Below are 21,740 nucleotides of genomic sequence, written 5' to 3'. Positions count from 1 at the left end.
AATGCCACTGCAGTCTCGGGGGGAGGGGGAGGAGGGTAGCCGCGTCCCTGTGGCACCTCGGGCAGGTCACTCCTTCTCTGAGCCTCTATTTCCTCACCTGAAAATTGGGTCCCAGCCCTGCCCAGAGAGGGAGTGAGGCCAGGTCAGTCAATGGGCAGAAAGCCCTCTGCAAACTGTAAAGTGCCGGGCAGACCTGTGAATGTTGAGGCCAGCAGGAGTGAGCATGGGCCAGGCAGCCCACTGAGGTGGTGGAGATGGGCCGGGAGGAGAGCTTTCCGGGCGCCTCTGTCCTAATTCACAGGTGTCTCCCTGTCTCCTGAGGGACGAGGGATGTAACTTTCCAGGCACACAGGTGCAGGAGGTAACGGGGGTTCCTGACCTGGTTCCTCCTGTCTCCCGGCCCCAGCTTTCTCCCAGGCCGGGCCGTCGACCTGGTGAACGGCTGGCGTTGAGCAGATTGAAACATCCAGAAAGCCTGGTGCTTTGTGAAAGAAATAAGACTGGAGAAAGAGGAAGGGGTGCATCCTGACACCCCTGGAACTCGAGGCCTGGGAGTTGAGACTCTGTTCTTTGGTCAGTGGGGAGCCATGGAAGGTTCCTGGGCTTGGAGGGAACAGCGGTTGGAGGGAGATCACCCTGGTGGGCCCTTCTCGATCTCTGTAATGTACAAGCCCCTCTCAGGACATCCGTTCCCTTGACTAAGAGACAACCCATCTGAGGCTGGAGCGAGGCTTCACCAAGCCAGGGACACGAGGCCCCTGGTGGGTGCCGGCTACGCAGTAGGCCGCTGCTCTCCAGCACTAGCTGTGCTCCTGGGCGGGGGCCACCGGGCTCCCCGTGACTGTGGACAGCTCCTCATCTTGCAGACCTGGAGACGAGCCCAGGCCAGCCCAGGGCGGAGCCCCCTCCCCACTCGGCGGGACAGCGCGCAGCAGGCCTGGCAGAATCATTTGTTACGTCCAGTGAGTCCACCCAGGCTCCCCAGGAGGACATTAGAAACTGCCTGAGCCAGTCACAGGTGTGGGCTTACCGGCCAGCAGCTGTTCCTTCATTTTCTACCAGAAGCTGCACCTGCCGCGCATCTGAAGCCAGGCGGCCAGGCACAGCCCCTTGGTGGTCTGCTCAGACATGGGCCTCCCTCTGCCAGAGACCCGGCCTCACTTCCTGCCTTTCCTCCAGTCTCCCACCCCCACTCTCTAGCAGCCCTCTCTGACCTCAGACTCCACCTGGGTCCTCGGCTCCCTTCTCTGCCAGGCTGACTCCCGCTCACCTTCTAAGACAAAGTGCCTGCTTCTCTCCTCCTCCAGGAAGCCCTCCCTGCTTCCTCTCTGGCAGGGCCCTGATGAGGGACACCCAGGGGCCCAGGGAGCCCTTCCTGAAGGTCAGGAGGACTTCCTGGAGGAGGTGATAATGGAGCAGAGGTTTAAGTCAAGAGGAGACAAAAGGGAGTTACTGACGAAGGACTGTCAGGTGGGCCTAACACTGGCCACTCACATCTCTATGGAAACGGGCAGGGTAGCGTAGTGGTCAAGAAAGTGAGTTCTGGAGCCCCTGCTGTGACCGTGACCCCTCTGTGCTTTGCAAGAGGAGGGTAAGCCATGGCCGCACTGGGCTGTGGGACTGAACAGTCCATACATGGAAAGCGTGGGATCGGGGCCGGTAGCTGGGAACACGGTGCCCAGTGGTCATCGAGTCACAGAAGCTCCCAACGGGAGATTACTGGGCTGCATGACCAGGGGCTGAGAGATGCCAGGTGCCTGTTCTGGGGAGATGCCAGGAGCAGACCCAGACAGTCCAGCCCTAGATGAAGCCTTCAAGCCCCTCCGGCCCGGGCACTGCCCCAGGGGGTTGGACAGAGACCCCGGGGGAGGGACAGAGGTCACCAGCATCCCATGGAGCAAGCAGGATGAGGGACTGTCCAGGCCCAGGGAGGGGCAGAGGGTCCAGCTAATGGCAGAGTGGGAAGTGGGGCTGGGCCCCTGGGCAGGCCAAAGTTGGGGAACAAATAATTTTATCGTCCAAACAAGGACACATTTTGAAAGGATGGGGGACACTAAAAATCATTTCAATTATCAGTTGTTTGAACAAACAAAATCGTTTTATGGTAATGATGGTTCTATAAAACAGTTATATTCAAAAAAAATTTTTTTAACAATTACTTCTGAAATAATTTAAATAAATTGTATCAGTGTACGTTAAGGCCTCTTAAAAAAATAAGCCTGTCCCAAATATTATGAACATTAAAAAAATAACACATGTAGAATGTTGATTCTTGGTCACACTCACATCTTTGAGCCCCATCTATTTGTTCCTGGAATTTCTCTCCACAGTGCATTTTAAAAAACATGGTCTTATTATTTTTAAGGTTTATTTCCATCAGTTCCAATAATCTTCAAAGCTGCTTATGATGTGAATGTATTGGTACCTTTGCTCAATGCTTCTCTGCAGGTCACAATGTTTTAGTTGAGAAGATTCTCTGTCTACGGGGCTGGGGGACCTGGTAAGCTCAGAAGAAATTCTATAAACAAAGGAAGTTCTAAATTCTAATATTTTGTGTAAACATTTCGACCCAAACATTCTCACAGACACTGCCTTTTGGCCTCCATTCAGGGTGCAAATATCCAAGAGCTAAAGACAAACCGTAAGAGACACATCTTGTCAAATAAGTTGTCTACCACTTATGATTCTTTTTAATGATTCTTCAAATTTAGATGCTGCAAAACTGTGGCCCATTTCAATCCAGACTATAAATGTACCCAATTAGGGAGATCGGGATTGACACGTATACACTAATATGTATAAAGTAGATAACCAATAAGAACCTGCCGTATAAAAAATAAATAAATAAAATTGAATTAAAAAAAATGTACCCAATTAACAATAGGAACCCCATCCCCAGATGCTTCTCACACGTCAGGCTGTGCCAACGGGCAACTGTACAATTACAGAATGAAGCCTCGTCACCCTTTGCTTTCCCACCGGCGAATGGGATCGACTCCTCCCTTGGGGATGAATTTTAATGTCTTCTGGTTTGCAGGCTGCATTCCGAATCTTTGCAATTCTGTAAAGGCTTTGAACGCTGAAGCTTTTGGTGCTCTATTTGTTGAAATACTTGACCGAGAATTTCTGGTGAATTGCAAGTGAAATTTAGAAATCTCACTCCCCAAACACTTGTGAGCATCGTAGGTCTCTTGGGCTGAGTCATGAAGCATGGCTCCAGCGGCTCTGGGGCTGAAGGGCGACAGGGGGCAGCGGGCGGCATGTGCCCCGAGGGCTGGGGCACTTTCTATGCAACGCCGCCGTGTCCTCGAAGAACCTCGGCTGTTCAGCCCTGGCCGGGGCACATGTGAAAACACATATAAAGGCTGATCACCACAGCTCCTGATTTTTTTTTTTTTTGCGGTATGCGGGCCTCTCACTGCTGTGGCCTCTCCCGCTGCGGAGCACAGGCTCTGGACGCGCAGGCTCAGCGGCCATGGCTCACGGGCCCAGCCGCTCCACGGCATGTGGGATCCTCCCGGACCGGGGCACGAACCTTTTCCCCTGCATCGGCAGGGGGACTCTCAACCACTGCGCCACCAGGGAAGCCCGGAACATTGCTTTTAACACCAGAATCTGTACCGCTGGACACATCGTTTTGCAAAACCAAATCATTTTGTCTTCGCGCTGAACTTCTAGCTGAGTTTACGAGCATGTTCACAGTCATGTCACCCCAGTCACCTCGTCAGAACTGACCTCTGAAAGCTTTGCCTTGGTTGCATAAATGGGGTGGAAACGTCTGCTGTTGGACCGGCTGACCCGTGTGCCACTGCCGGCGAATAGGAGGGTCAGCCCCCCAGGCGTCCCGAGTCAGGGCGCTGCAGCCCCTACCCCAGGACTCCCGCCAGCGACCCCTGTCCCGGAAGCACAAGCCGCTGCTGCCCAGGGCCCCGTGCCCTGTCTGGGCTGGTCGGCTCTGGGGGACCAGAGGCTGAGAGGTGGGCCTCGTGAAGACCCCTGGGCTTCTTTCCCTGACTCAGAGCCACCCCCAGTCAGGAGCACGGGGCTGGGATTTAGAGAGCACTGGGGAAACTGAGGCTCAGAGCCAGAGAGAGAGCCTGGGGTCTGGCCGCACCTGTCTCCTGGGATGACGGCAAGGACACGGCCAGGATCGCTGCCCGTGAGGACGGGGGCCAGCAGGGCTCTGCCAGGAAGCAGTGGCTCCCTGGGGATGTCCCGTCTCCTAAGCCACTTCGCCCACAGCCTGGCCTGTCACCGTCGTGGCTCCACACCCATGGCTCTGTGCTCTGGGTGGTGTTTCCTGCGCCCGTTTGTGGTCCAGCTTTCATGCCCCTCGGGGTTCCACACACCACACTTTGGGACTCACTGGGCAATACCCACGTTCATCACTGCTGCGGCGAGAGCACCTGGGAGAGCCGGAGGCCTGGCCCAGCAGAGAGAGCGGGGTCCACGGGGTAGCTTCTGGGCTTCTCACCCGTGGAGGGTCACTGCTTCCCCGTTGGGCTTCCAGCTGTTCCCTTCCCCCTGCCTCAGTGTCCCCACTTGTACAATGAGGCCACTGACCCTTCATGCCGTCGGAAGCTGCTTCCCTGGGGCCTTGGAAGGGACAGGGTCCTGGAACGGTCTGCTGAGCCCAGGGGCTGCTCACACCACCTCAGAGCCCGCGGAGCCCCAGTCCTTTTCCCTGCAGCCCCTGGGTCACAGCTGCCCAGGGCCAGGCCTGGACGGGGAGGCCGTGGAGCGGGTGGGAGAACCTGCCCCCACGTTGCTTAGAGAGGCTGCTCCCAGCACAGGCAGCTGGGCCAATAGGCAGAAGGCTCCCCAGAGGGCCTCTCTAGGGAGGCTGCTTTGAGTGACTGAGGGTCACTGTGTCCAGGTCTTGGGGCCCCGGGTCAGCCCTTCCCCGCTCTGGGCCTCAGTCTCTCCATCCAGAAACATCGACATGGCCACACGGGTACAGTGACGAGGTTCCCAGGTGCCCAGGTTCCAGGGTGTGGCTGAGGATGTGGAGAGGTCTGTGCCCATTTCACAGATTGGGAAACCGTGGTCAAGAGAGCAAGGGAGGGCCCTGGGGCTGGAGCAGGCCTGGAGGCCCTCGGGGGTCCCAAGCTCCCCCACTGGAACAGGCACCCACTGCCCACACCCGTCAGCTACGTGGTGGGTGCTGGGGACACAGCCGTGAGCAACACAGACCACCGAGCAGGTGCCCCCTGGACCCACCACTGCATCGCAGCCACGGGAAGCAACCACGGAGGCAGGAACTCTCTGAGGAGCTGTGCTCGGGGGCCCGCAGGGTAGATGAGGCTGGAGGGACGGGTGGCTGTTCTGGCACAAGGGGACCGTGTGAAGGTTGTGAGCATCGCCTGCTGGCAGAGGCTGAGGGCTGAGGGGCCTGAGAGGAAGCCAGGGAGGAAACAAGGAGTGGGGCTGGCTGCGGCCCCCAGGAGGGGGAGGGCGGTGGCTGTGGCCCCCAGGAGGGGGAGGGCGGTGGCTGCGGCCCCCAGGACAGGGAGGGCGGTGGCTGCGGCCCCCAGGAGGGGGAGGGCCGGCTGCGGCCCCCAGGAGGGGGAGGACGGTGGCTGCGGCCCCCAGGAGGGGGAGGGCGGTGGCTGCGGCCCCCAGGAGAGGGAGGGCGGTGGCTGCGGCCCCCAGGACAGGGCAGGAGGTGGCTGCGACCGGCTGGTGGGGTGTGAGCCGGGAGCGCCCACTTCGGGGTACCTCTGGAAGGTAGAGCCGATAGGATATGCTGACGGATGGACTGCAGGGTGAGAGAAAGGGGTGGCAGGGAGGTCCGAGGATTTGGTCTGAGCCTTGGAAGGAAGGAGGGCTGGGCTCAGAGCCGGGAGTGGAGGAGCTCAGGGATGACGGCCTCACTGGAGAAACAAACGAGGTCTTGGGCTGACGGGCGGACTCGGGTCTGATGGGACCGCGAGGGAGGGCGTGCAGGATGCAACCCTCGGGGGCTGCAGCCGTCTCCCGTTTCCTCTCTGGCAGCCTGACCACTGCACAGGTCCCAGCGCCTCTCCTCTGCTCCTGTGTGCCCGTGCCCCGCACGCTCATACCGCCTGCTGGGCACAGAGAGCCCTAAGGGCCGGGGAGGCACGACTGGGGTCCCGAGACTCAGCCCTGATTTTTGCAGAGCTTAGGCCGGGGGGCGGGAGGGCGCGCTTGCCGCAGGGGAACACCCACCACGGCCCTGCCGGCCCCTGTCTGGGGTGGGAGGTCCTCACCCTGTTCTGCCAGGTGGGGAATCAGCTGGTAGCGGCGGTCACGCGCCCCGGGCCTCAGGGCCAGCGCTGGGATTTGCACGGCGGGCGTCGGAGGCCAAAGCTGCTGCTTTTCCAGGGCTCGCGCCCGCCTCTGGGGCCTGTGGGAATTTTCTCTCCGGAGAGTCCTGAAAGGCCGGAGGGGACGGGGTGCCGAGTCCAGCTGATGGAGGCGAAAGGGCCACATGCTTTTTGTGGTTGAATTATCCAAACACTGAATCCCTCTATCCGCCCGGGCGGCTGTGAACCCGCTGGCTTTGTCCAGCCTGAGAACAGCGGGGCGCGCGGGGCCAGACAAAGGCGGGCGCTGATGCGGCCTTTTCCATGGTCCGGCAGAGAAAGAAAGGCCGGCTGGACAAAGCCCGGCAGAGCCGACGGGGCGGGGGCGGGGGTCAGGCTTTAGTCACGGTGGGGCTGGCGGGAGGGGCGAGGGGCGCCCGCCAGAGCTTCCCAGCAGCGGGCCCCGCTGAGAGTGGTCAGGATGAGAAGGTCGTGGCAGGAGCCGGCCTGCCAGCGGCCCCCTGCATCCCGGGGATGGGAGGCCCACCCCAGACGAGGCCTGACAGGGACACCAGGAGACCCCCCGCCCCCAGGGCGCCACTGCCATCAGCGCCCCCCCAGTCCGGGCCCAGGGCCTGGCCGTGCATCCTGGACAGACTAGGGCTGGTCTCACCACACCTGGCTGGGCAAGGCCCCCCCAGCTCCACAGCCAGCAGCCCCTCGGAGGAGGCCAGCCAGCGATGGGCCCAAACTGACTTCTGAGAGAGAGGTTGGGGCGGTGGGGCAGGGTGGGCGGCAGCGACAGTCCTCAGGGCCGCCACCTTTAGGAGCCAGGCACACGGAGCTGGGCTGGGGACTCCCTTCTCCTCACCCTTCTGCTCTCTGGGACCCAGCTCTGCTCCAGGTATGGGTGTCCGAGGAGTGACCACAGGCTGAACGCCAGGCCTGCGGGGCTTAGAGGGGGGCCTGAGCCGCAGGGAAGGGCAGGGGAGACGGGGTGCCCCAAAGAAGAGGAGACCCCAGCGGGAAGCATGGGCAGAGCCAGGCCCCGCTCCGGCCCCTCTGGCCTCGGCCCCCCGGGGCCTGTCTGAGGATCCAAGGCCGCGCCCCAGGGCCCACAGCGAGCAGCCAGGCCCCACGTCTGTGCCCAAGGCCCCGACGGATGGCAGGAAGCAGCGGGGCAGGGACGGTGCTTCCCCTCAGGCTGGGGAAGGAGGGACAACAGGGACAGAGGGAGGAGGGGGTTCTGGAAGGTGCGGTCGCGTGGGCCCCAGGCGGGGCGGGGGAGCCCCGCAAGCACTGAGGTCTCAGCAAGGAGCGCACGGGGTGACAGGCTCATCCTGCCTTTTCCAGCTCCCTCGAGGCCGCCTTGCGAGGCAGCGGGAACGGGGAGGCCCGGCCCTAACCAGGGCGGGCAGTGGGAGGCCCCTGCGGGCCGTTCAGGACCGCATGGAGTCGAGGTGAGGGATGGCGGTGGTGGCGGGCAGCCAGGGTCCCCTGGGTGAGCAGGGGGGACAGTGGTGCCTGGGGCCAGCAGGGGGATGTCCTGCTCTAGGGGCGTCCAGACGCCAGGAGAGCAAGCCCTGGAAACACGGGCCTGACCTGCCAGGCCTGGGACAGCGTCTCCGCACACCATGGTTACATCGTTTAGTCCTCAGGACGGCCCGGAGGCTGCTATCTCGTTCACAGCCATGGAAGCCGAGGCTGGGGGACCCAGAGCGCCAGGCCCAGCCTGAGGACCTCGGGGGCCTCTCCTCACCGTGCCTGGCGGCTGCCTTGACGAACCCAGCCCCCAGCCGACCTCAAGACCCTCGTGCGCTCCCGCGGGAGTGCCTGCACGGTGCCCGCGGGTGAGTCCGGCTCACCCCAACGCTGAGCCCACCTGGGGCCCCGGGGTCACCGCCGGGAAGACACGCGGGCCTGGCCAGGGTCGCCGTCACCCTCTCTCAGGCAGAGCAGGGCCCCTAAGCCAGGAGGTGGAGCCCCGAGCCTCACCCCAGCCCGCAATGCCCTCTGAGGCCCGTCCCAACTCCCATCTGGGTCCCACCAGCTCTGCCCTCGGCCAAGAGCGTGTGACGTCCGTAGCAGGAGGAGAAACAGCCGCAGGGGCCCGGCCTGCTGCCGAGGGGCCTGGCTTCCCCCCAGCTGGGAGGGCGCATTTCTGGTGAGGAAACAACGCAGCTGATCCATCCCCCATCAGGTGGTGCCCGGGGAGGCTGCCCCGGCCGCCACCAGGCCCTGGCCGCCAGGCTCCGGCCACGACCTTCGCCAGGATGTGACCAAAGGCCTGGGCGAGGCCTGCGGGCTGCGGGGGGGCAGCAGCAGTGCCCAGCGGGCACTCAGAGGGTCGGGAGTGGCTGTGTGTGTGTGTGCGCTTGCGTGCGTGTGTGCACGTGTGTGTGCATGTATGTGTGTGGCTCTGCCCTCAGGTCCTGGCACCAGGAGACGGGGGCCCCACCGAGACCCTGGCGGCCCACATCAGACCGCCCGGGGCTCAGGTCCCTGCTTCTGCAGTTTCTGCCTCGTCCGGCAACTGACCCTCCCGTCTGAGCCTCCACTTTCCCAGCTGGAACGTGACAGTGATGATTCTCACTCCACAGGCCTGTTGTGAACGGCAGGAAAAGAGGTCACTTCTCCAAGCCCCCTAGAGTAGCCCTTGGTCTGAAGCAGGTGCTCAGTAAGTGGTCACTTGTCCTCTGAAGAGTCCAGAGCCTTCAGGGACTTGGCCAAGGGTACCAGCGAGACCTTCTACGAGGAGGCAGCGCGGAGACCTCGGCATGCGTCATGGCCTCCTTACAGCCTCTGGATATCCCATCGGACTCAGCAAACCTTTCCCAAAGTCCTACAACAGACCAGGCTTTGGGTCCAGGCTCAAGGGCTAAGGATCCCAAGATGATCAGAACCTGGTGCTTGCTCTTGAAGTCTGACGGGGCGCCAGCACCTGCTTCACGGGGCTCGGGTGCAGTCAAGGGGGGCTTCATGGAGGAGGGAGCATTTGAGCTAAATGTATAGAACGTGCACACACTGGCCAGTCTGATGAAGAGAGGGAGGGGCAAGCCCGGAGAGGGACCAGCACGGGCAGAGGCCTGGGAGACAGGCTGCACGTCAAGTCCACATGTGGGACTGAGTGACGTGTAGGGAGGAAGCAGGAAGGAGGGCGGAGGTGTGTCAGGCAGGGCCAGGGGACGCACTGAGCAGGGGCACAGATCACCTGAGGCCCACGCCTGGTACCCACTCCCTCCCTTCCAGCCCCGGGCGCCCGACGAGAAGGGTTTGGTGGCAACCCCCCGGCCCAACATGGGGTGTCCGGGGGCCATCTCCGTGGGTGGCGTGGGCAGGTGTGTGGGTCCACACACGCCGGGGGCAGGCGGGCAAAGCCGTCCTGGACGAGGAGGTGGCTGGACCTGCTCTGGACTCTGTAGATGGCCGTGCGGCTCCCAGGGGGCTGGGACCGCAGTGGGCACTCAGCTGATCCTGCCGGCCCAAAGCCGCCTGGGAATGGCATTTGCGTTGTGGATAATGAGGGCGGAGGGCGCGTAAATTCCAAAAAGCTAATGTGTTTGGAGAGAGCAAGTGAGCGGCCCGGAATGCTCGGTCACTGCTGGTCATCGCTGGGCCTGGCCTTTGTTCCCCGGCCTCTGGGAGCTGGAGTCCAGGGGTCAGGGGGCCTCATCACAGTCAGCAGAACTGGCCAGGTCCTGATCAGACTGCGGGTGGGGGTAACCCCCAGGCTCCCCTCCCCCACCCCCGGCCAGGCCTCCCTGTGCACGGGGAGGGCGCCCACCCCGGCCCCCCAGGTTCACGTCAGGTGTGGGTAGGCAGGGAGACCTCGAGGCAGGTGGTGGTGGCAGCGGGGACAGTCAGGGACAGAGGGGACACCGTGAAGGGTGAGCCTGAGGAACGGGGCAGCCAGGGGGCTGAGGGGCCTGGCGAGCAGGGCTGTGGACAGGCGTGCCCGTCCCTCTGCCTGACGTCGCCCTCAGCCGTGTCCCAGGGCCCTGCTCGGCCTCCTCGCAGGAGGGGGCTCCACGGGGGGTAGTTAGGAGATGTGCACCCCAAGCTGACTTCCCGCGGCAGCGCTCAGACTGCAAGACCCGGTGGGGCCTACTGCTGGCTTCCCTGGGGCTCCAGGACCCACCGAGCAGACGGGCCAGCGCAGGATCCTGGGGTGAAGAGGCTGCCCGACGGGTCCAGGAAGGTGGCAGAGGGGGAGGGTGCTTGAACCCAACCCTGAAGGAAGCCTGGGATTGCAGAGCCCGGGGAAACCGAGGCAGGGTGCTCCAGGGAGGGGGGAGTAGTGTTGGGAGGGGAGCTTCCATGACACCACAGCTGGAGCTGGGGCAGGACTGAGGATCAGGTCCAGACTCCCAGTCAGGGCCTCTTGGCACTAAATCACCTTTCCAGAAATTGCTAAGCACCCCCTGCCCTGCTTGTAGCCAGGCCATTCTCTCCAGGGCGTCAATGACAGGGGCAGTGACAGCCACCTCCTGGTGGCCTCTCGGGAGGGCCTTATGCCGGGGACGTGGCCTGGGCCTCTGTTCTGGCCCCGGGCGTCCATCCTCCCCCCATCAGGAGCATCTCACTGAGGTCACCCCATCGTGCAATGAACACATGTGAGGCCATTGTGGTGCCATGGTTTTCCCAGGGTCTTCTGGGTGAAGGGCAGTCTGGCTCCAGAGCCGTGCCCTTGACCTCCATGCCCTGAGATAAGGGTAGGAGCAACCTTGTAACCTGCTAAGGTTTATGGGTTGTCTGCACTTTTCCTAAAACACGTTCTGCTCCCTCCATCACCTCCCATGGCTCCCCATTGCCCACAGAATGTGGTGGACGGGAGCCCAGTGTCAGTTTCCTCACACTCTTCCTGAACGTGGCATAGCCACGCTCTCCCTGCCGTTCCTGCCGCGAGGGCCTTGCACCGTGTCCCCCATCAGGATACCCTGCGCTCTCTCTAGGGCTTGGTCTGGGGCCAAGGCAGCCATACCCGCCACCCCACCCCCAGCCCCTGGCTCCGAGGTGCACTCGCTTGAGCCTTTGATGGCAAAGGCCGCTGAGCATCACGCTCCTCCGGGCTCGTGGAGGATGGAGGCCGTCCTTCACTTGCGTCCAGCGTCTGGCCGCAGAGACCCAGTGACCAGGCACTGGTGTGGGAGCTGCGTTTTGGGCATCCCGCCGGACCCTGCTGTAAAGTGGTGTGGGCCGGACCTCGGGCTGGACAGGTACTGGTCTCAGGAGTTCCCTCCTGACGGACACAGATGTCGTCAAACCCGAGGACACCAAAGGACCCGGTTAGCGGTCATGACGCCACGCTCCCCGTCGGCCTCAAGCGATGCCTCCAAGCTTGGAATTATGGTTCCCAAGTATGTACTTACTTGGGCTTGCGTTTGAAAAGGTTACGATTTAAGTATCACCCAATAACACACACATGCCCAGCTACACCCGAAATTACAGAGCAGCTGGGCCCAGGGTCTGGCGGGTGCCCACGGCTTGGTGAGGAAGTGTCCCCAGGCTGCAGGCCACTCTGCCCAGGGAAGGGCCGGTCTGAGCAGTGCCACATACCTGGGCCGTCGCAGGGGGGCTGGGGGCGCTGCTCCCCAGGGGAAGGAGGGTTTTCAGGGCACCCCGAGGACAGAGGGAGGCTCGGGCTGGCTGCATGCACAGAATACTTCGGCCGGTCCCTGGTAGCTGAGAACAGACACCGGCTCATCGCCCCATCCTGGCGCCTGGCACAGAGCGGCGGCTCCCGAGACCTGTTAGGAGTTTGGATCTCTGACACTTGCCAGCGCTGCGGCCCTGGGCAAGTTTCTTACCCTCTCTGTGCCTCACTTTATCATCTGCAAAATAGGGGTAAGGCTGCTGTAGGTAGAGAAAAGGTGTGCAAAGACCGACCCCAGGGCTCACTTGAGGCAACACCAGGAGGTTTCGGGGCACGACCGGCCCGGAGCGGGCAGAAGGCAGCGAGCCCGGGCGTGCACCTCCCTGCACAGGGCCTGGCGTGTCCCACGTGCCCAGTGGTGGTGGTGGTGTCGATTATTCTCAACAACATTATTGTTCTTGGCCACGTGAAGACCACCGCAGGAGCGAGGGAGGCATGGCAGCGTGGCTGAGGCCGGGGGCCTCTCTGCAGGTTGTAAAAGTCAAGCATGCAGGGGGGAGGTGGAGGCTTTGGGGAGGAGTCCAGGGGGATGAGGCCCAGTGACTGGGACCCGTGGAGGTGCCCCCCCTTCCCTCCCCTCTGACTATAGAACGGGACCAACGTGCCGCAGCTGCACGGCCAGGCCCCCGGCATGGGCACCCACACCCACACGAACCAGCCGCCTCCCGCCCAGCCTCCATTCCTGGGCCTCCCTCCTCGCCCTCGTGCCCTGGGAGTCCTTTCCCTCTCCATCCATCTTCTGCAGGGAGCCTGGCAAGTGTCGGGCGGAGCCTGCTCTTTCCCTTAGAGCTGTGGGACTTTGGGAAAGTTGGTTAACCTCTCTGTTCCCGGGTTCTTCTCTGTTAATAATGGTAGCGCTGTCTCCCCCAGGGTGGGGTGGCTGGGGCTCAGTGGACATCACAGGTGTTCAGCCTAGTGCCAAAAAACACTAGTCGGGTTGGCACTGGGGATGGTGCCTGGACCCCAGGCCAGAGCTAGGGCCCCTGACCCACCGTCCAGGCTCCCAGGGCCTCCCTGGCCACTTGGGCCAACCTGCTTAACACAAGGTACATACTGGTCAGCCTGTCGGCCGCCGGACTACAAGCTGCCCCAGTGCAGGGCTGTGGACTAGGGGTCTCCGGGACTGGTGTGTGGGTGCCCCTTACCCATCCTCAGCAGTCAGAGCAGGGTGGGCCCCTCCCGGGATCAGGAGTGTGGGCTGCGTCTGGAGGGGCGCCTGCTGGCTCCCACTGCGTGACGTTGCCTCGTGTCAGTTCCGCCTGCGGGAGCAGCCTGCCTGGGGGGCAGTGAGATACGGGCATGGGGAGAAGTCGGAGGCCAGCGGCATGGCGTTGGCAGACGTCTGACCCTGGGCTCATCATGGCAGTGAGTTGGGGTGGAGGTGAGAGTCCCCCTGAGTCCGTTTGCCCATCTTGAGCACTTCTGGACACCGTCTACCATGGACATATCCCCATACGATGTGACAGGCACCATGGAGGTCTGGCCCGGAGGTGGGAGGTGTCCACGGCACAGGCCCTGGGAGGATGGGGCTAGCCTCAACCTAGGCAGCTGGGTGATCCGGGCCCCCCACCCCAAGGGGCGTGCCGGCGTGAGGCTGGGCACAGGGACACGCAAGAGACAGGCACAGAGCCAGGGCAGCGGGGAGGCCTGGGTTCAGGTCCCGGCCCAGACTCCTCGGGGCCGTGTCAACCTGCAGGCCAGTGGCCCAGCCTCCCTGGGCCTCGGTTTCCTTGTCTCTACGGGAAGGGAGCAGAGGTGCCCCGGCAGAGCCGCTGTGAGGAAGAGGCCCGGTTACCATCTCTGTTCCCGCGCCTCGCCTGTCGCCGTCGCAGGGTCCCCAGGGAGTGCAGGGACAGGGCAGCGGTCTGGGAGCCGTCAGGCGGTCGAGCTCAAGCAGAGGCCTCCCTCGCTTCACTGGCTTCAGCACGAGAAACCCAAACCCAAAGAGAACGCGGCACCAGCCCTCACCAGTGCCTTGGTGCCGGCAGGGGCTTCCACCCACCGGGACATATGTGGCTGCCACGCTCTGAATAGGGTCCCGGGCGTCCGTCTGCATTCAGCGGGGGTCCCCTGGGCCCGGGGTCGGGGGGAGGCGGGGCCCCGCCCCCCAGGACCCTGTGCCACCTCCAGCATTCTCTCCCTGGGGTGGTCCCCAGCACCACGCCCCCATCCTCAGCGCCTGCCATCACCCCTGAGGGATGCCCAGGGGCCTGTGGGTATCGTCCCCCGGCCACCTGTCCTGTCCCGGGCGGGCACCGGGGTCACAACCGCTCTGGCTCATTCACATGGGCCTGAAAGGAGCCCCTTCCAGGCAATTGCCCTCCTCGGCTTCATCTGAACTGCGCAGGGGGAGGGGCGGGGCAGTCACACAGTATTTTTTCTGTTCTCTCCTGCACGAATGGAATTCAATTAGGAAAGAAGAAACCCAAGTCCAGCCAAACAGTGCTTTAAAAGAATCCTGCAGGAGACAAACATCTCCCCAGATCCTTAGCGAATCAATGAGATCAATGGGTCCTGTGCAGTTTCCTCCCCAAATGCATAGGGTGCAGCCAGAAAGTTCTCTCCCGCACCCAACGGGGGCCAGGCGGTAGGGGAAGCTGATGAATACAGATGGAGCTCACTCCAGCCCCTGACCCTGTTCCTGCCCCACAAACCGTGGTGTGAAAGCAAGACTGTCCCCAAGAAGAGGGGTGGCCAGCAAACCAGGCCAGCTCTGCCGCCTCCCGGGGCCAGACCTGGGCGGGTCACGGTGCCGCCGGGCTCTGAGTGAAGAAACTATCTCCCCGCTGCCCGGCCGCCTCCTCTGCTCCTCCTCTGGGGTTTGGCCACTGCCAAAGCCGGCAGGGGTGCTCTGGGGCCTGGACACAGGAAGTCACGGCCGGCGGCTGGACCCACGGGGCCCACTTCCCGCAATGGCCTCTGTCACCGGGTCCCTTCCAGGCTGTTCCCAGGGCCTCAGGAAGCCATCGCTCCTAAACCGGTTCCGTGGAGTCGGGAGGTGGCTTCACCTGCCCCCCTGCGTCACGAGGAGCAGCCCCACCCCAAGGAATCCTCCCCAGCCCTCCCAGAGCCGTCCTCCTGGCCTACAAGCGGCCTTCTTTGGAAGAGGACTGAGGGCTCGTCCAAGTGTCCTGTCTTATCTCTAGACGCCACATGTCTCCAGAGACTCCCTCTGCCTCCAGGGCCAACTGTTTTCAGAACACCGATATGAAACCCAAGAGAAATCCATCAGGCTTTTCAGAAGAGAGCCCCCTGGGTGGAGGCCAAGTCCATCTGTGACCTCAAGTCGTGGGGAGACCACGGAGCCGAAGTCCCGGGGTCTGGGCTCTGGTCACGCCCATCCCTGCCCGCCGCCGACCCCGCACTCCCCGCCAGGCTCAGTGCAGCTCGGCAGACGCTTGTTACCCCATCCGGGAAGTGGGCGGGTTGGGCCCAGGACCCAGAGCACTTGGGGAAGACGGGGCAGGGCAGCGTCTCAGCGCAGCCCCTCTCTGACCTGGAGGTCGGGTGGTGGTCCGCACGCTAGCTGCTCCGGGCCTTTGCTTGGTCTCCCTTCGCCTCCCCATGGGGAGCCACCTGCCCATCTCCCCAGCACCCACCCCCCTTCAGCTCCTCTGCTGTCTCTTCTTCCATAAGGGGCCCATTTTGCCCCAAGACTCCAGGCATCCTGACCTCCCCCAGGCTGAGGGCTCCCCGAGGGTGGCAGTCCCTCTCTCGTACCACCGGTGGGCCCCCAGCCCCAGCTCGGGACTGGCACATGGAAGGGACTCGGTGAACCGCCCTGACGGCAGCCGTGTCTTCTCAGCTGTGTGGCGAGTGTCCTCAAGAAGGCACCACTGGTCTGCCCTGCGTCCGCCTCTGCGTCCTGCCTGGTGGACGCCCCTGCCTTGCACCCACATTGAGGTGGCATCCCCTCGGGAAGAGCAGGGGGCCAGGACCCAGCCACCAAGAGACCCACTTCCCCCCATCCTCCCCACAGCCCGTTCTGCAGATGCCACTGGTCCAAGGTCGCCCAGCCAGAAGGGCCAGAAAACACCCGTGCATTTCAGCAGAGCATCAGCTTATCTTCAATTCCCTTTGATGTTCTGAACCAGAGGGCGACTTGGCTACCAGTGACTTGTCTCCCAGATTGCCGCAGCACTAATTAGCGCTAATTAGAACCTGATCGACTCAGCAAGGCAATCTGTCCTGCTGGGGCAGGCGGGATCCCAGAAGCACGTCTGATCTTGAAGGGAGTTCGGAGTCTTTTCTGCAAAAAGACCCTGTGGGTAGCTTTGTGGGGGGGGGGGGCGGGCGGGGAGTCTTTGTGCATCAGTGCTGGCTTTGAGGACGTCACCGTTGGAAGCGATTCTGTTCAAACGTGTCCGAATATTCCAAGGGGAGGCAGGACCACTGCGTGCCTTTGAGAGATGGGCTAGGAGTGGCAGCAAGGCTGGCCAAGCGTCGTCTTCAATGCTTGGTGCAGAAACACCCGTGGGGCTTCACAGGCTAGGGTTGCCATGGGAACAGTCTCTGAATGGAAGGGGAAGGTGGCATCCTGAATCTTCCCTCCCTCCCTCCCTCCCCCTGGGACCCCTCCAGAGCAGGGGGGGGCCACAGGCCCTTGCAAGGCCTGGAGAGAGAACTGGAGCTGGCAGAAAGAGGTCCCCTGAAGCCTGGTCCTGGCAGAGGGCAAAAAGCCAGGTGTGGCTTAAAAGTCGTGCCAGCCACTGTGATGCGCGATGGACAGGCCCGATCCCACCCGCCCTTCACAGTGCCTCCTGGAGGTCAGTGCTATTGTTTGCATCTGACAGGTGGGCTAGGAAGAGGCAGGGCCAGTGACAAACCAGTGGCCAGAGCCGCACCCGATCACCGTGGTGAGAGGCGGCGAACACCCAGGTCACGCTGTGAATCAGGCAATAATGGCTACGCTCGCAGCCTCCGTCCCAGGGGCTGGACTTCCTGGAGTCCAAAGTTCACCCCCATCTTACAGGAGGGGGACTGAGGGTCAGCAGGGGTGTGGGCCTGCCTGCGGTAAGACTGAACCATGTGTTTCCCCCGTGCCACCTCTTCTGTGGTTGAGTCTGTGCGTTTGCATGCTGGTGCTTTGATAGAAAATACCCACCTGCACATACGTCCCATTTTTCTCCACCGGCAGGTGGGTGAGCGCCTTGGCCACGGACACATAGCCTCAGGACGGCCGGTCCAGCGTGGAGGGCAGAGCCTCCAGGGCCCCAGGGCACACGTGTGAAAGGGGTCCACTGGCCCACAGATCGGCAGAAGCACAGCTCCCGAGCTGCTCCTCTGGGGACACTGTTTAGCTTCTTCCCCTGGGCCCAGGGGCTCCGAGTGTGTACGTGCGGTGGGGATGGGGGTTCTGACTGGGCTGGCCTTGCCAGCCACAGGGAGACCCTCCTGGGGTCGGGGGATTCTGCCTGAGAAATTCCTGAGTGAAGGCAATTTGCAGAAGGGAAGGGGACGAGTGAAAGGTCAGAACCTCTGGTTTTCTGATGAGCCCCGGGACGGTGATTCAGATTCTGGGTCAGCTCTCCATCATCAAGTACCTTCGAGTTGTGGCCACGGGGAGGAAGGGGCCTCACTTCTGGAACATTCCTCTTGCTCTTTTCTTAAAAGCAGCTTGACTGAGGTATAATTGTTGGACAATTAACTGCACATGTTTAAAGTGTACAATTTGATACGTCTGACACGTGTGCACCCTTGAAACCACCATCACAAAATCCAGGTAATGACCAAATCCGTTATCCCCAAGTGTCTCTTTGTAACCAACCCTTCCCTCCTGCCCCTCTCACCCCAACCCTGTCCCCAGGCAACCACTCGTCTGCCTTCTGCCACTAGACATTAGCTTGTATTTCCTGGGATTTTAGGTAAATAGAATTATACAGTATGTTCTCTTTTCGTCTGGGTTTGTACACTCCGTAGAACGATTCTGAGATTCATCTATGTTTATGCCAAGTTGACAGTGAGTTTCTTTTTATCGTTCAGTGTCTATACCGTCATTTGTTTTCCCATTCACGGGCTGATAGACGTTTAGCTTGGGTCCAGTTTGGGGTGACAAATAAAGTTGCTGTGAATATTCATATACAAGTCTCTGTATGGAGCTGTGTTTTCATTTCCCTTGGATAAACACAGGAGTGGAATGACTGGATCCTAAGGTCGGTGTATGTTTAACTTTCGAAGAAATTGCCACACTGTTTCCCAAAGTGCTTGTACCGTTTTATATTCGTTGCTGCCGGGAGTGGGTGAGAGTTCTAGTTTCTCCACATTCTCACCAACACTTGCTATTGTCCGTCTTCCTAATTTTAGCCATTCAAATAGATGTGTGGGGACCCTCACTGAGGTTTTACTCTGCATTTCCCTAATGAATAATAATATTGAGCATCTTTCCATGTGCTTATTTGCTCTTCATATATCTTCTTTGGAGAAATGTTGTTCAAATATTTTGTCCACTTAAAAAATGGGGTTGTTTGTTTTCTTATTACGGGTTTTGAGAATCCTTTGTATATTCTGGATACAAGTCCTTCATCAGATATTGCTTTGAAAGTATTTTCTCCCAGCTGGTGGCTTACCTTTTTATTCTCATAACAATGTCTTTCAAAGATCAAAAAAGCTTAATTTTTATAAAGTCAAATTTATCAATTTGTCTCAATGAATCACGCTTTTGGTGTCATATCTAAGAAATCTTTGTCTAACCAAAGATCACAAAGGTCTTCTTCTAAAGTTTTATAGTTTTAGGCTTTTCAATTATCTTCTAAAGAGATTCAAATTTTTAAAAAGTGTTACATACTTACCTATGTAGATACCATTTCCAGTGTTCTTAATTCCTTTGTTAGACCCATGTTTCCAGCTGGTATTATTTCTCCTCTGCCTGAAGGACTTTAACATTTCTCGTGGGGCAAGTGTCCTGCTGATGAAGCTTTTCCTTCTTTTGTGTGTTTGATAGTGTCATTATTTCACTTTTGCTTTTGAAAGGTATTTTTGTTTTAGAGATAGGTATAGGTTGATAGTTTTCTTCTAGTAGTTTAAAGGTGTTGCTTCACTGTCTTCTCACTTGCATTGTTTCTGACAAGAAATCTGCTATCATTCTTATTTTCTTCCTCTCTGAGTAATATATTCCCCCCCTCCGGCTGCTTTTAAGATTTTTATCCTTATCACTGTTTTGAGCAATTTGGTTATGATGTGTCTTGTTTTTCTTCATGCTTCTTGTGCTTGGAGTTTGTTGAGCTCTTGGATCTGTGGGTTTATAGCTTTCATCATTTTGGAAAATTTTTGGTCACTATTTCTTCAACTATTTTTTCTGTCCCCTGCCTCCTCACCTTCAGGGACTCTAATTACTCATATATTAGGTTGCTTGAAGTTGACCCAAGCTCACTGATGCTTGTTTCATTGGGGGGTCCTTTTTCCTCTGTGTGTTTCATTGTGGATAGTTTCTATTGCTACGTCTTCAAGTTCATTCATCTTTTCTGTGATCTCTTAATCTTCTGTTCATTCCATCCGCTGTATTTTTTATCTCGTGCATTGTAGTTTTTGATGAAGTTTGATTTGGGTCTCTTTTTAATCCTCCATATCTCTACTCTATTATTTGAGCTTGCAGAAGAATACAGTTAGGATGTCCTTCTCCGCTAATTCTAACATGTGTGTCTATTCTGGGTCAATTTTGATCGATTAGTTATTTCCTCATTATGGATCATGCTGCCTGCTTCTTTGCATGCCTCATAATCTTTGGTTGAATGCTTGACATTTGTAAAAATTTACCTTTGGGGGCACTAGATAGTACTGTATCTCAGTAAACATTCTTGAACTGTGATCTGGGATGCAGCTAAGTTACTTGGACTCAGCTTGATCCTTTGGGTCTTGCTTTTCACCATATATTAGGTAAGTCTGGGTAAGGACTCAGTCTAGGGATAATTATTCTCCACTACCTTTCTGAGTCCTCTACCCTCTTCCCCCAAATGTCTCACTCACCAGAATTATTTTTCTTCCAGTCTAGCTGGTGGGAACAGGCATTGATCCCAGCCCTATGAGAGCACTGGGCACTGTTTCCTTTAATTCGTTAGGATAATTCCTCACACACACATGCAGGGATCAGTCCTCTGGGGAATACTTGAGGGGGACCCTATGCACATCTCAAGGGCTGTCTCTCTGTGCAGCTCTCTCTTCTCTGATACTAAGCCCTGTCAATTCCAGCCGCCTTGGTTCTCCTGGACTCTCAGCTCCATTTTTGGACCTCAGGCCAATTCCTGGTATCTGCCTGGGTTCCCCTTCCCTGTACTGTGGCCTGGGAACTCTCTCAAGGCGAAAGCTGGGCGTATTGTAGAGCTCACCTTGCTTCCTGTCTCTCAGGGGTCACTTCATTTCATTGCCCGATGTCCAGGGTCTTGAAAACTGCTATTTAATATTTTCTGTCTGGTTCTTTTGGTTGGTTCATGTGGTGGTAAAAATAGCCCATTACTTCATCTTGGCCAGGAGCAAAAGGTCTCCGTCTTTTTAAACCAAGTTTTGGCCGCCTCCTTCTTGCTGGGTGTGCGACCCCATGCAAAGCCGGACAAAACGCCAGCCCTCTCCTGATGACAAGTCCTCCCCACACCTCCCAAGGGATAACAACTTACAGACAGAGGTTTCAGCAGAAAGAGAGTGAAATGTGATTTGACACAGGTTGTTTCGCACCTGGGCTGGTCAGGGAAGGACACGTTACCTGGACGGAGGCAAGCCAGCCAGAGAGAGCTTCCTGGTAAGGAGGATTGGGGGCTTCACTCACACAGACAGCAAGAGCCTGGTGTTCACTGAGAGAGCCGGGAACCCCAAGTTCTGGTTCTGGTTGGTGAGCAGAGAGCAGTTTTCTCCTAAGTTGGAGAAACAGACTGATGCCCCAGCAAGAAAGGTCCGAGGTGCGACAGGCCAGGGAGAAGGGTGAGAACCAATCTACCCAGGTGAGGGCAGAATAAAATAACAGCCGGTTGAGAGGCTTAATGTAGTTCAAGGTGCCTCAGGCCGAGCCTAGAATTATGGGAGCAGCAGCCACGGTCATCACCACTCCTGTTCCTGAGAAGCTGCTGTGGGCACTTCCCGTTGGTCGTCTGGTTCGGTGCACACAGAGACCGGGGCGCCCCTTTTATCCATGCCCACTGTGGGGAGGTAGTTACTGAGGCTGCTGCTTGGCCTGGGACGTGGCACTCTCCCTCACCACGTCTAAACGTGGCACGGTAGAGCAACACTGCCAATCGGGAGTCAAAGGTGATGCAAACCGCATCCTCTCTCTGGGCAGGGTCCTTGCTTGTGATGTAAGATGCTAGGCAAGATTGTCTCGACGGGAAGGGCCGGCCAGCGCTGACTCTCTAGGCTCCAGTCTGACGCCAGGGCCATGAGGAGTTATTAGCAAAGTTGAGGCCACCTGGCTCTCTACATAGTGTGCGCATGTGTGTGCGTGTGTGTGTAGCGGGGACGCCCAGAGGTCTGAGTCCAAGTCTGAGACTGGGGCTGCTGAACCTCCCCCGCCTGTAACTGTCACGAGAATGTGGCAGCCGGGGTTGAACGGCGAGCTAATCTGGCTGTGACGCCGACCCACTGAGCATGCGGGGCACAAGGGTCAGGCCACCTGCTCGAGCCCTGGATGAAACACCGAGTGTGACTCTAGCCCACCCAGCCTCACTTGAAGCCACTTGAAGGCTGAAGGGTTAGGGGGTGGGGCTGGGCTTCCCCGGCACCGGAGAGAACCTCTCCTTGGCACCTTCCTGTTGGGATGCCTGGTTCTGAGCAAGGGGCAAAGGGCCTTCCTTGTGCTATTCACTTGGTGGACACGTCATGGGCACCTGCCGTGTGCCAGT

The 21,740-nt window shown here is 59.2% G+C and overlaps 1 protein-coding gene across 7 annotated transcripts in view; it reads left to right on the top strand.

The window, feature by feature from the left end:
* Window positions 1–21,740, top strand: part of WNT7B (Wnt family member 7B) — a 123,687-nt gene that overhangs the window by 70,010 nt on the left and 31,937 nt on the right. Inside the window, exon 6 of one of the 7 annotated variants that reach the window (XR_010932699.1) lies at window positions 407–457. The exons of 4 other annotated variants lie outside the window; for them this stretch is intronic. Coding sequence is in view for 2 of the 3 variants with exons in the window: in XM_067698379.1 (XP_067554480.1) it covers window positions 407–452 (46 nt within the window). In the remaining variant the exon portion in view is untranslated. Of the gene's footprint in view, window positions 1–406; window positions 2,895–21,740 lie in introns of those variants that run through there. 2 more of the 7 variants (XM_067698379.1, XM_067698381.1) reach the window with 2 other exon arrangements.

The sequence above is a fragment of the Pseudorca crassidens genome, chromosome 11, assembly GCF_039906515.1.
Source record: "Pseudorca crassidens isolate mPseCra1 chromosome 11, mPseCra1.hap1, whole genome shotgun sequence".
Lineage (NCBI taxonomy): Eukaryota > Metazoa > Chordata > Mammalia > Artiodactyla > Delphinidae > Pseudorca > Pseudorca crassidens.
The sequence above is the reverse complement of the archived record's forward strand: the minus strand, read 5'-3'. Positions and strand labels throughout refer to the sequence as shown.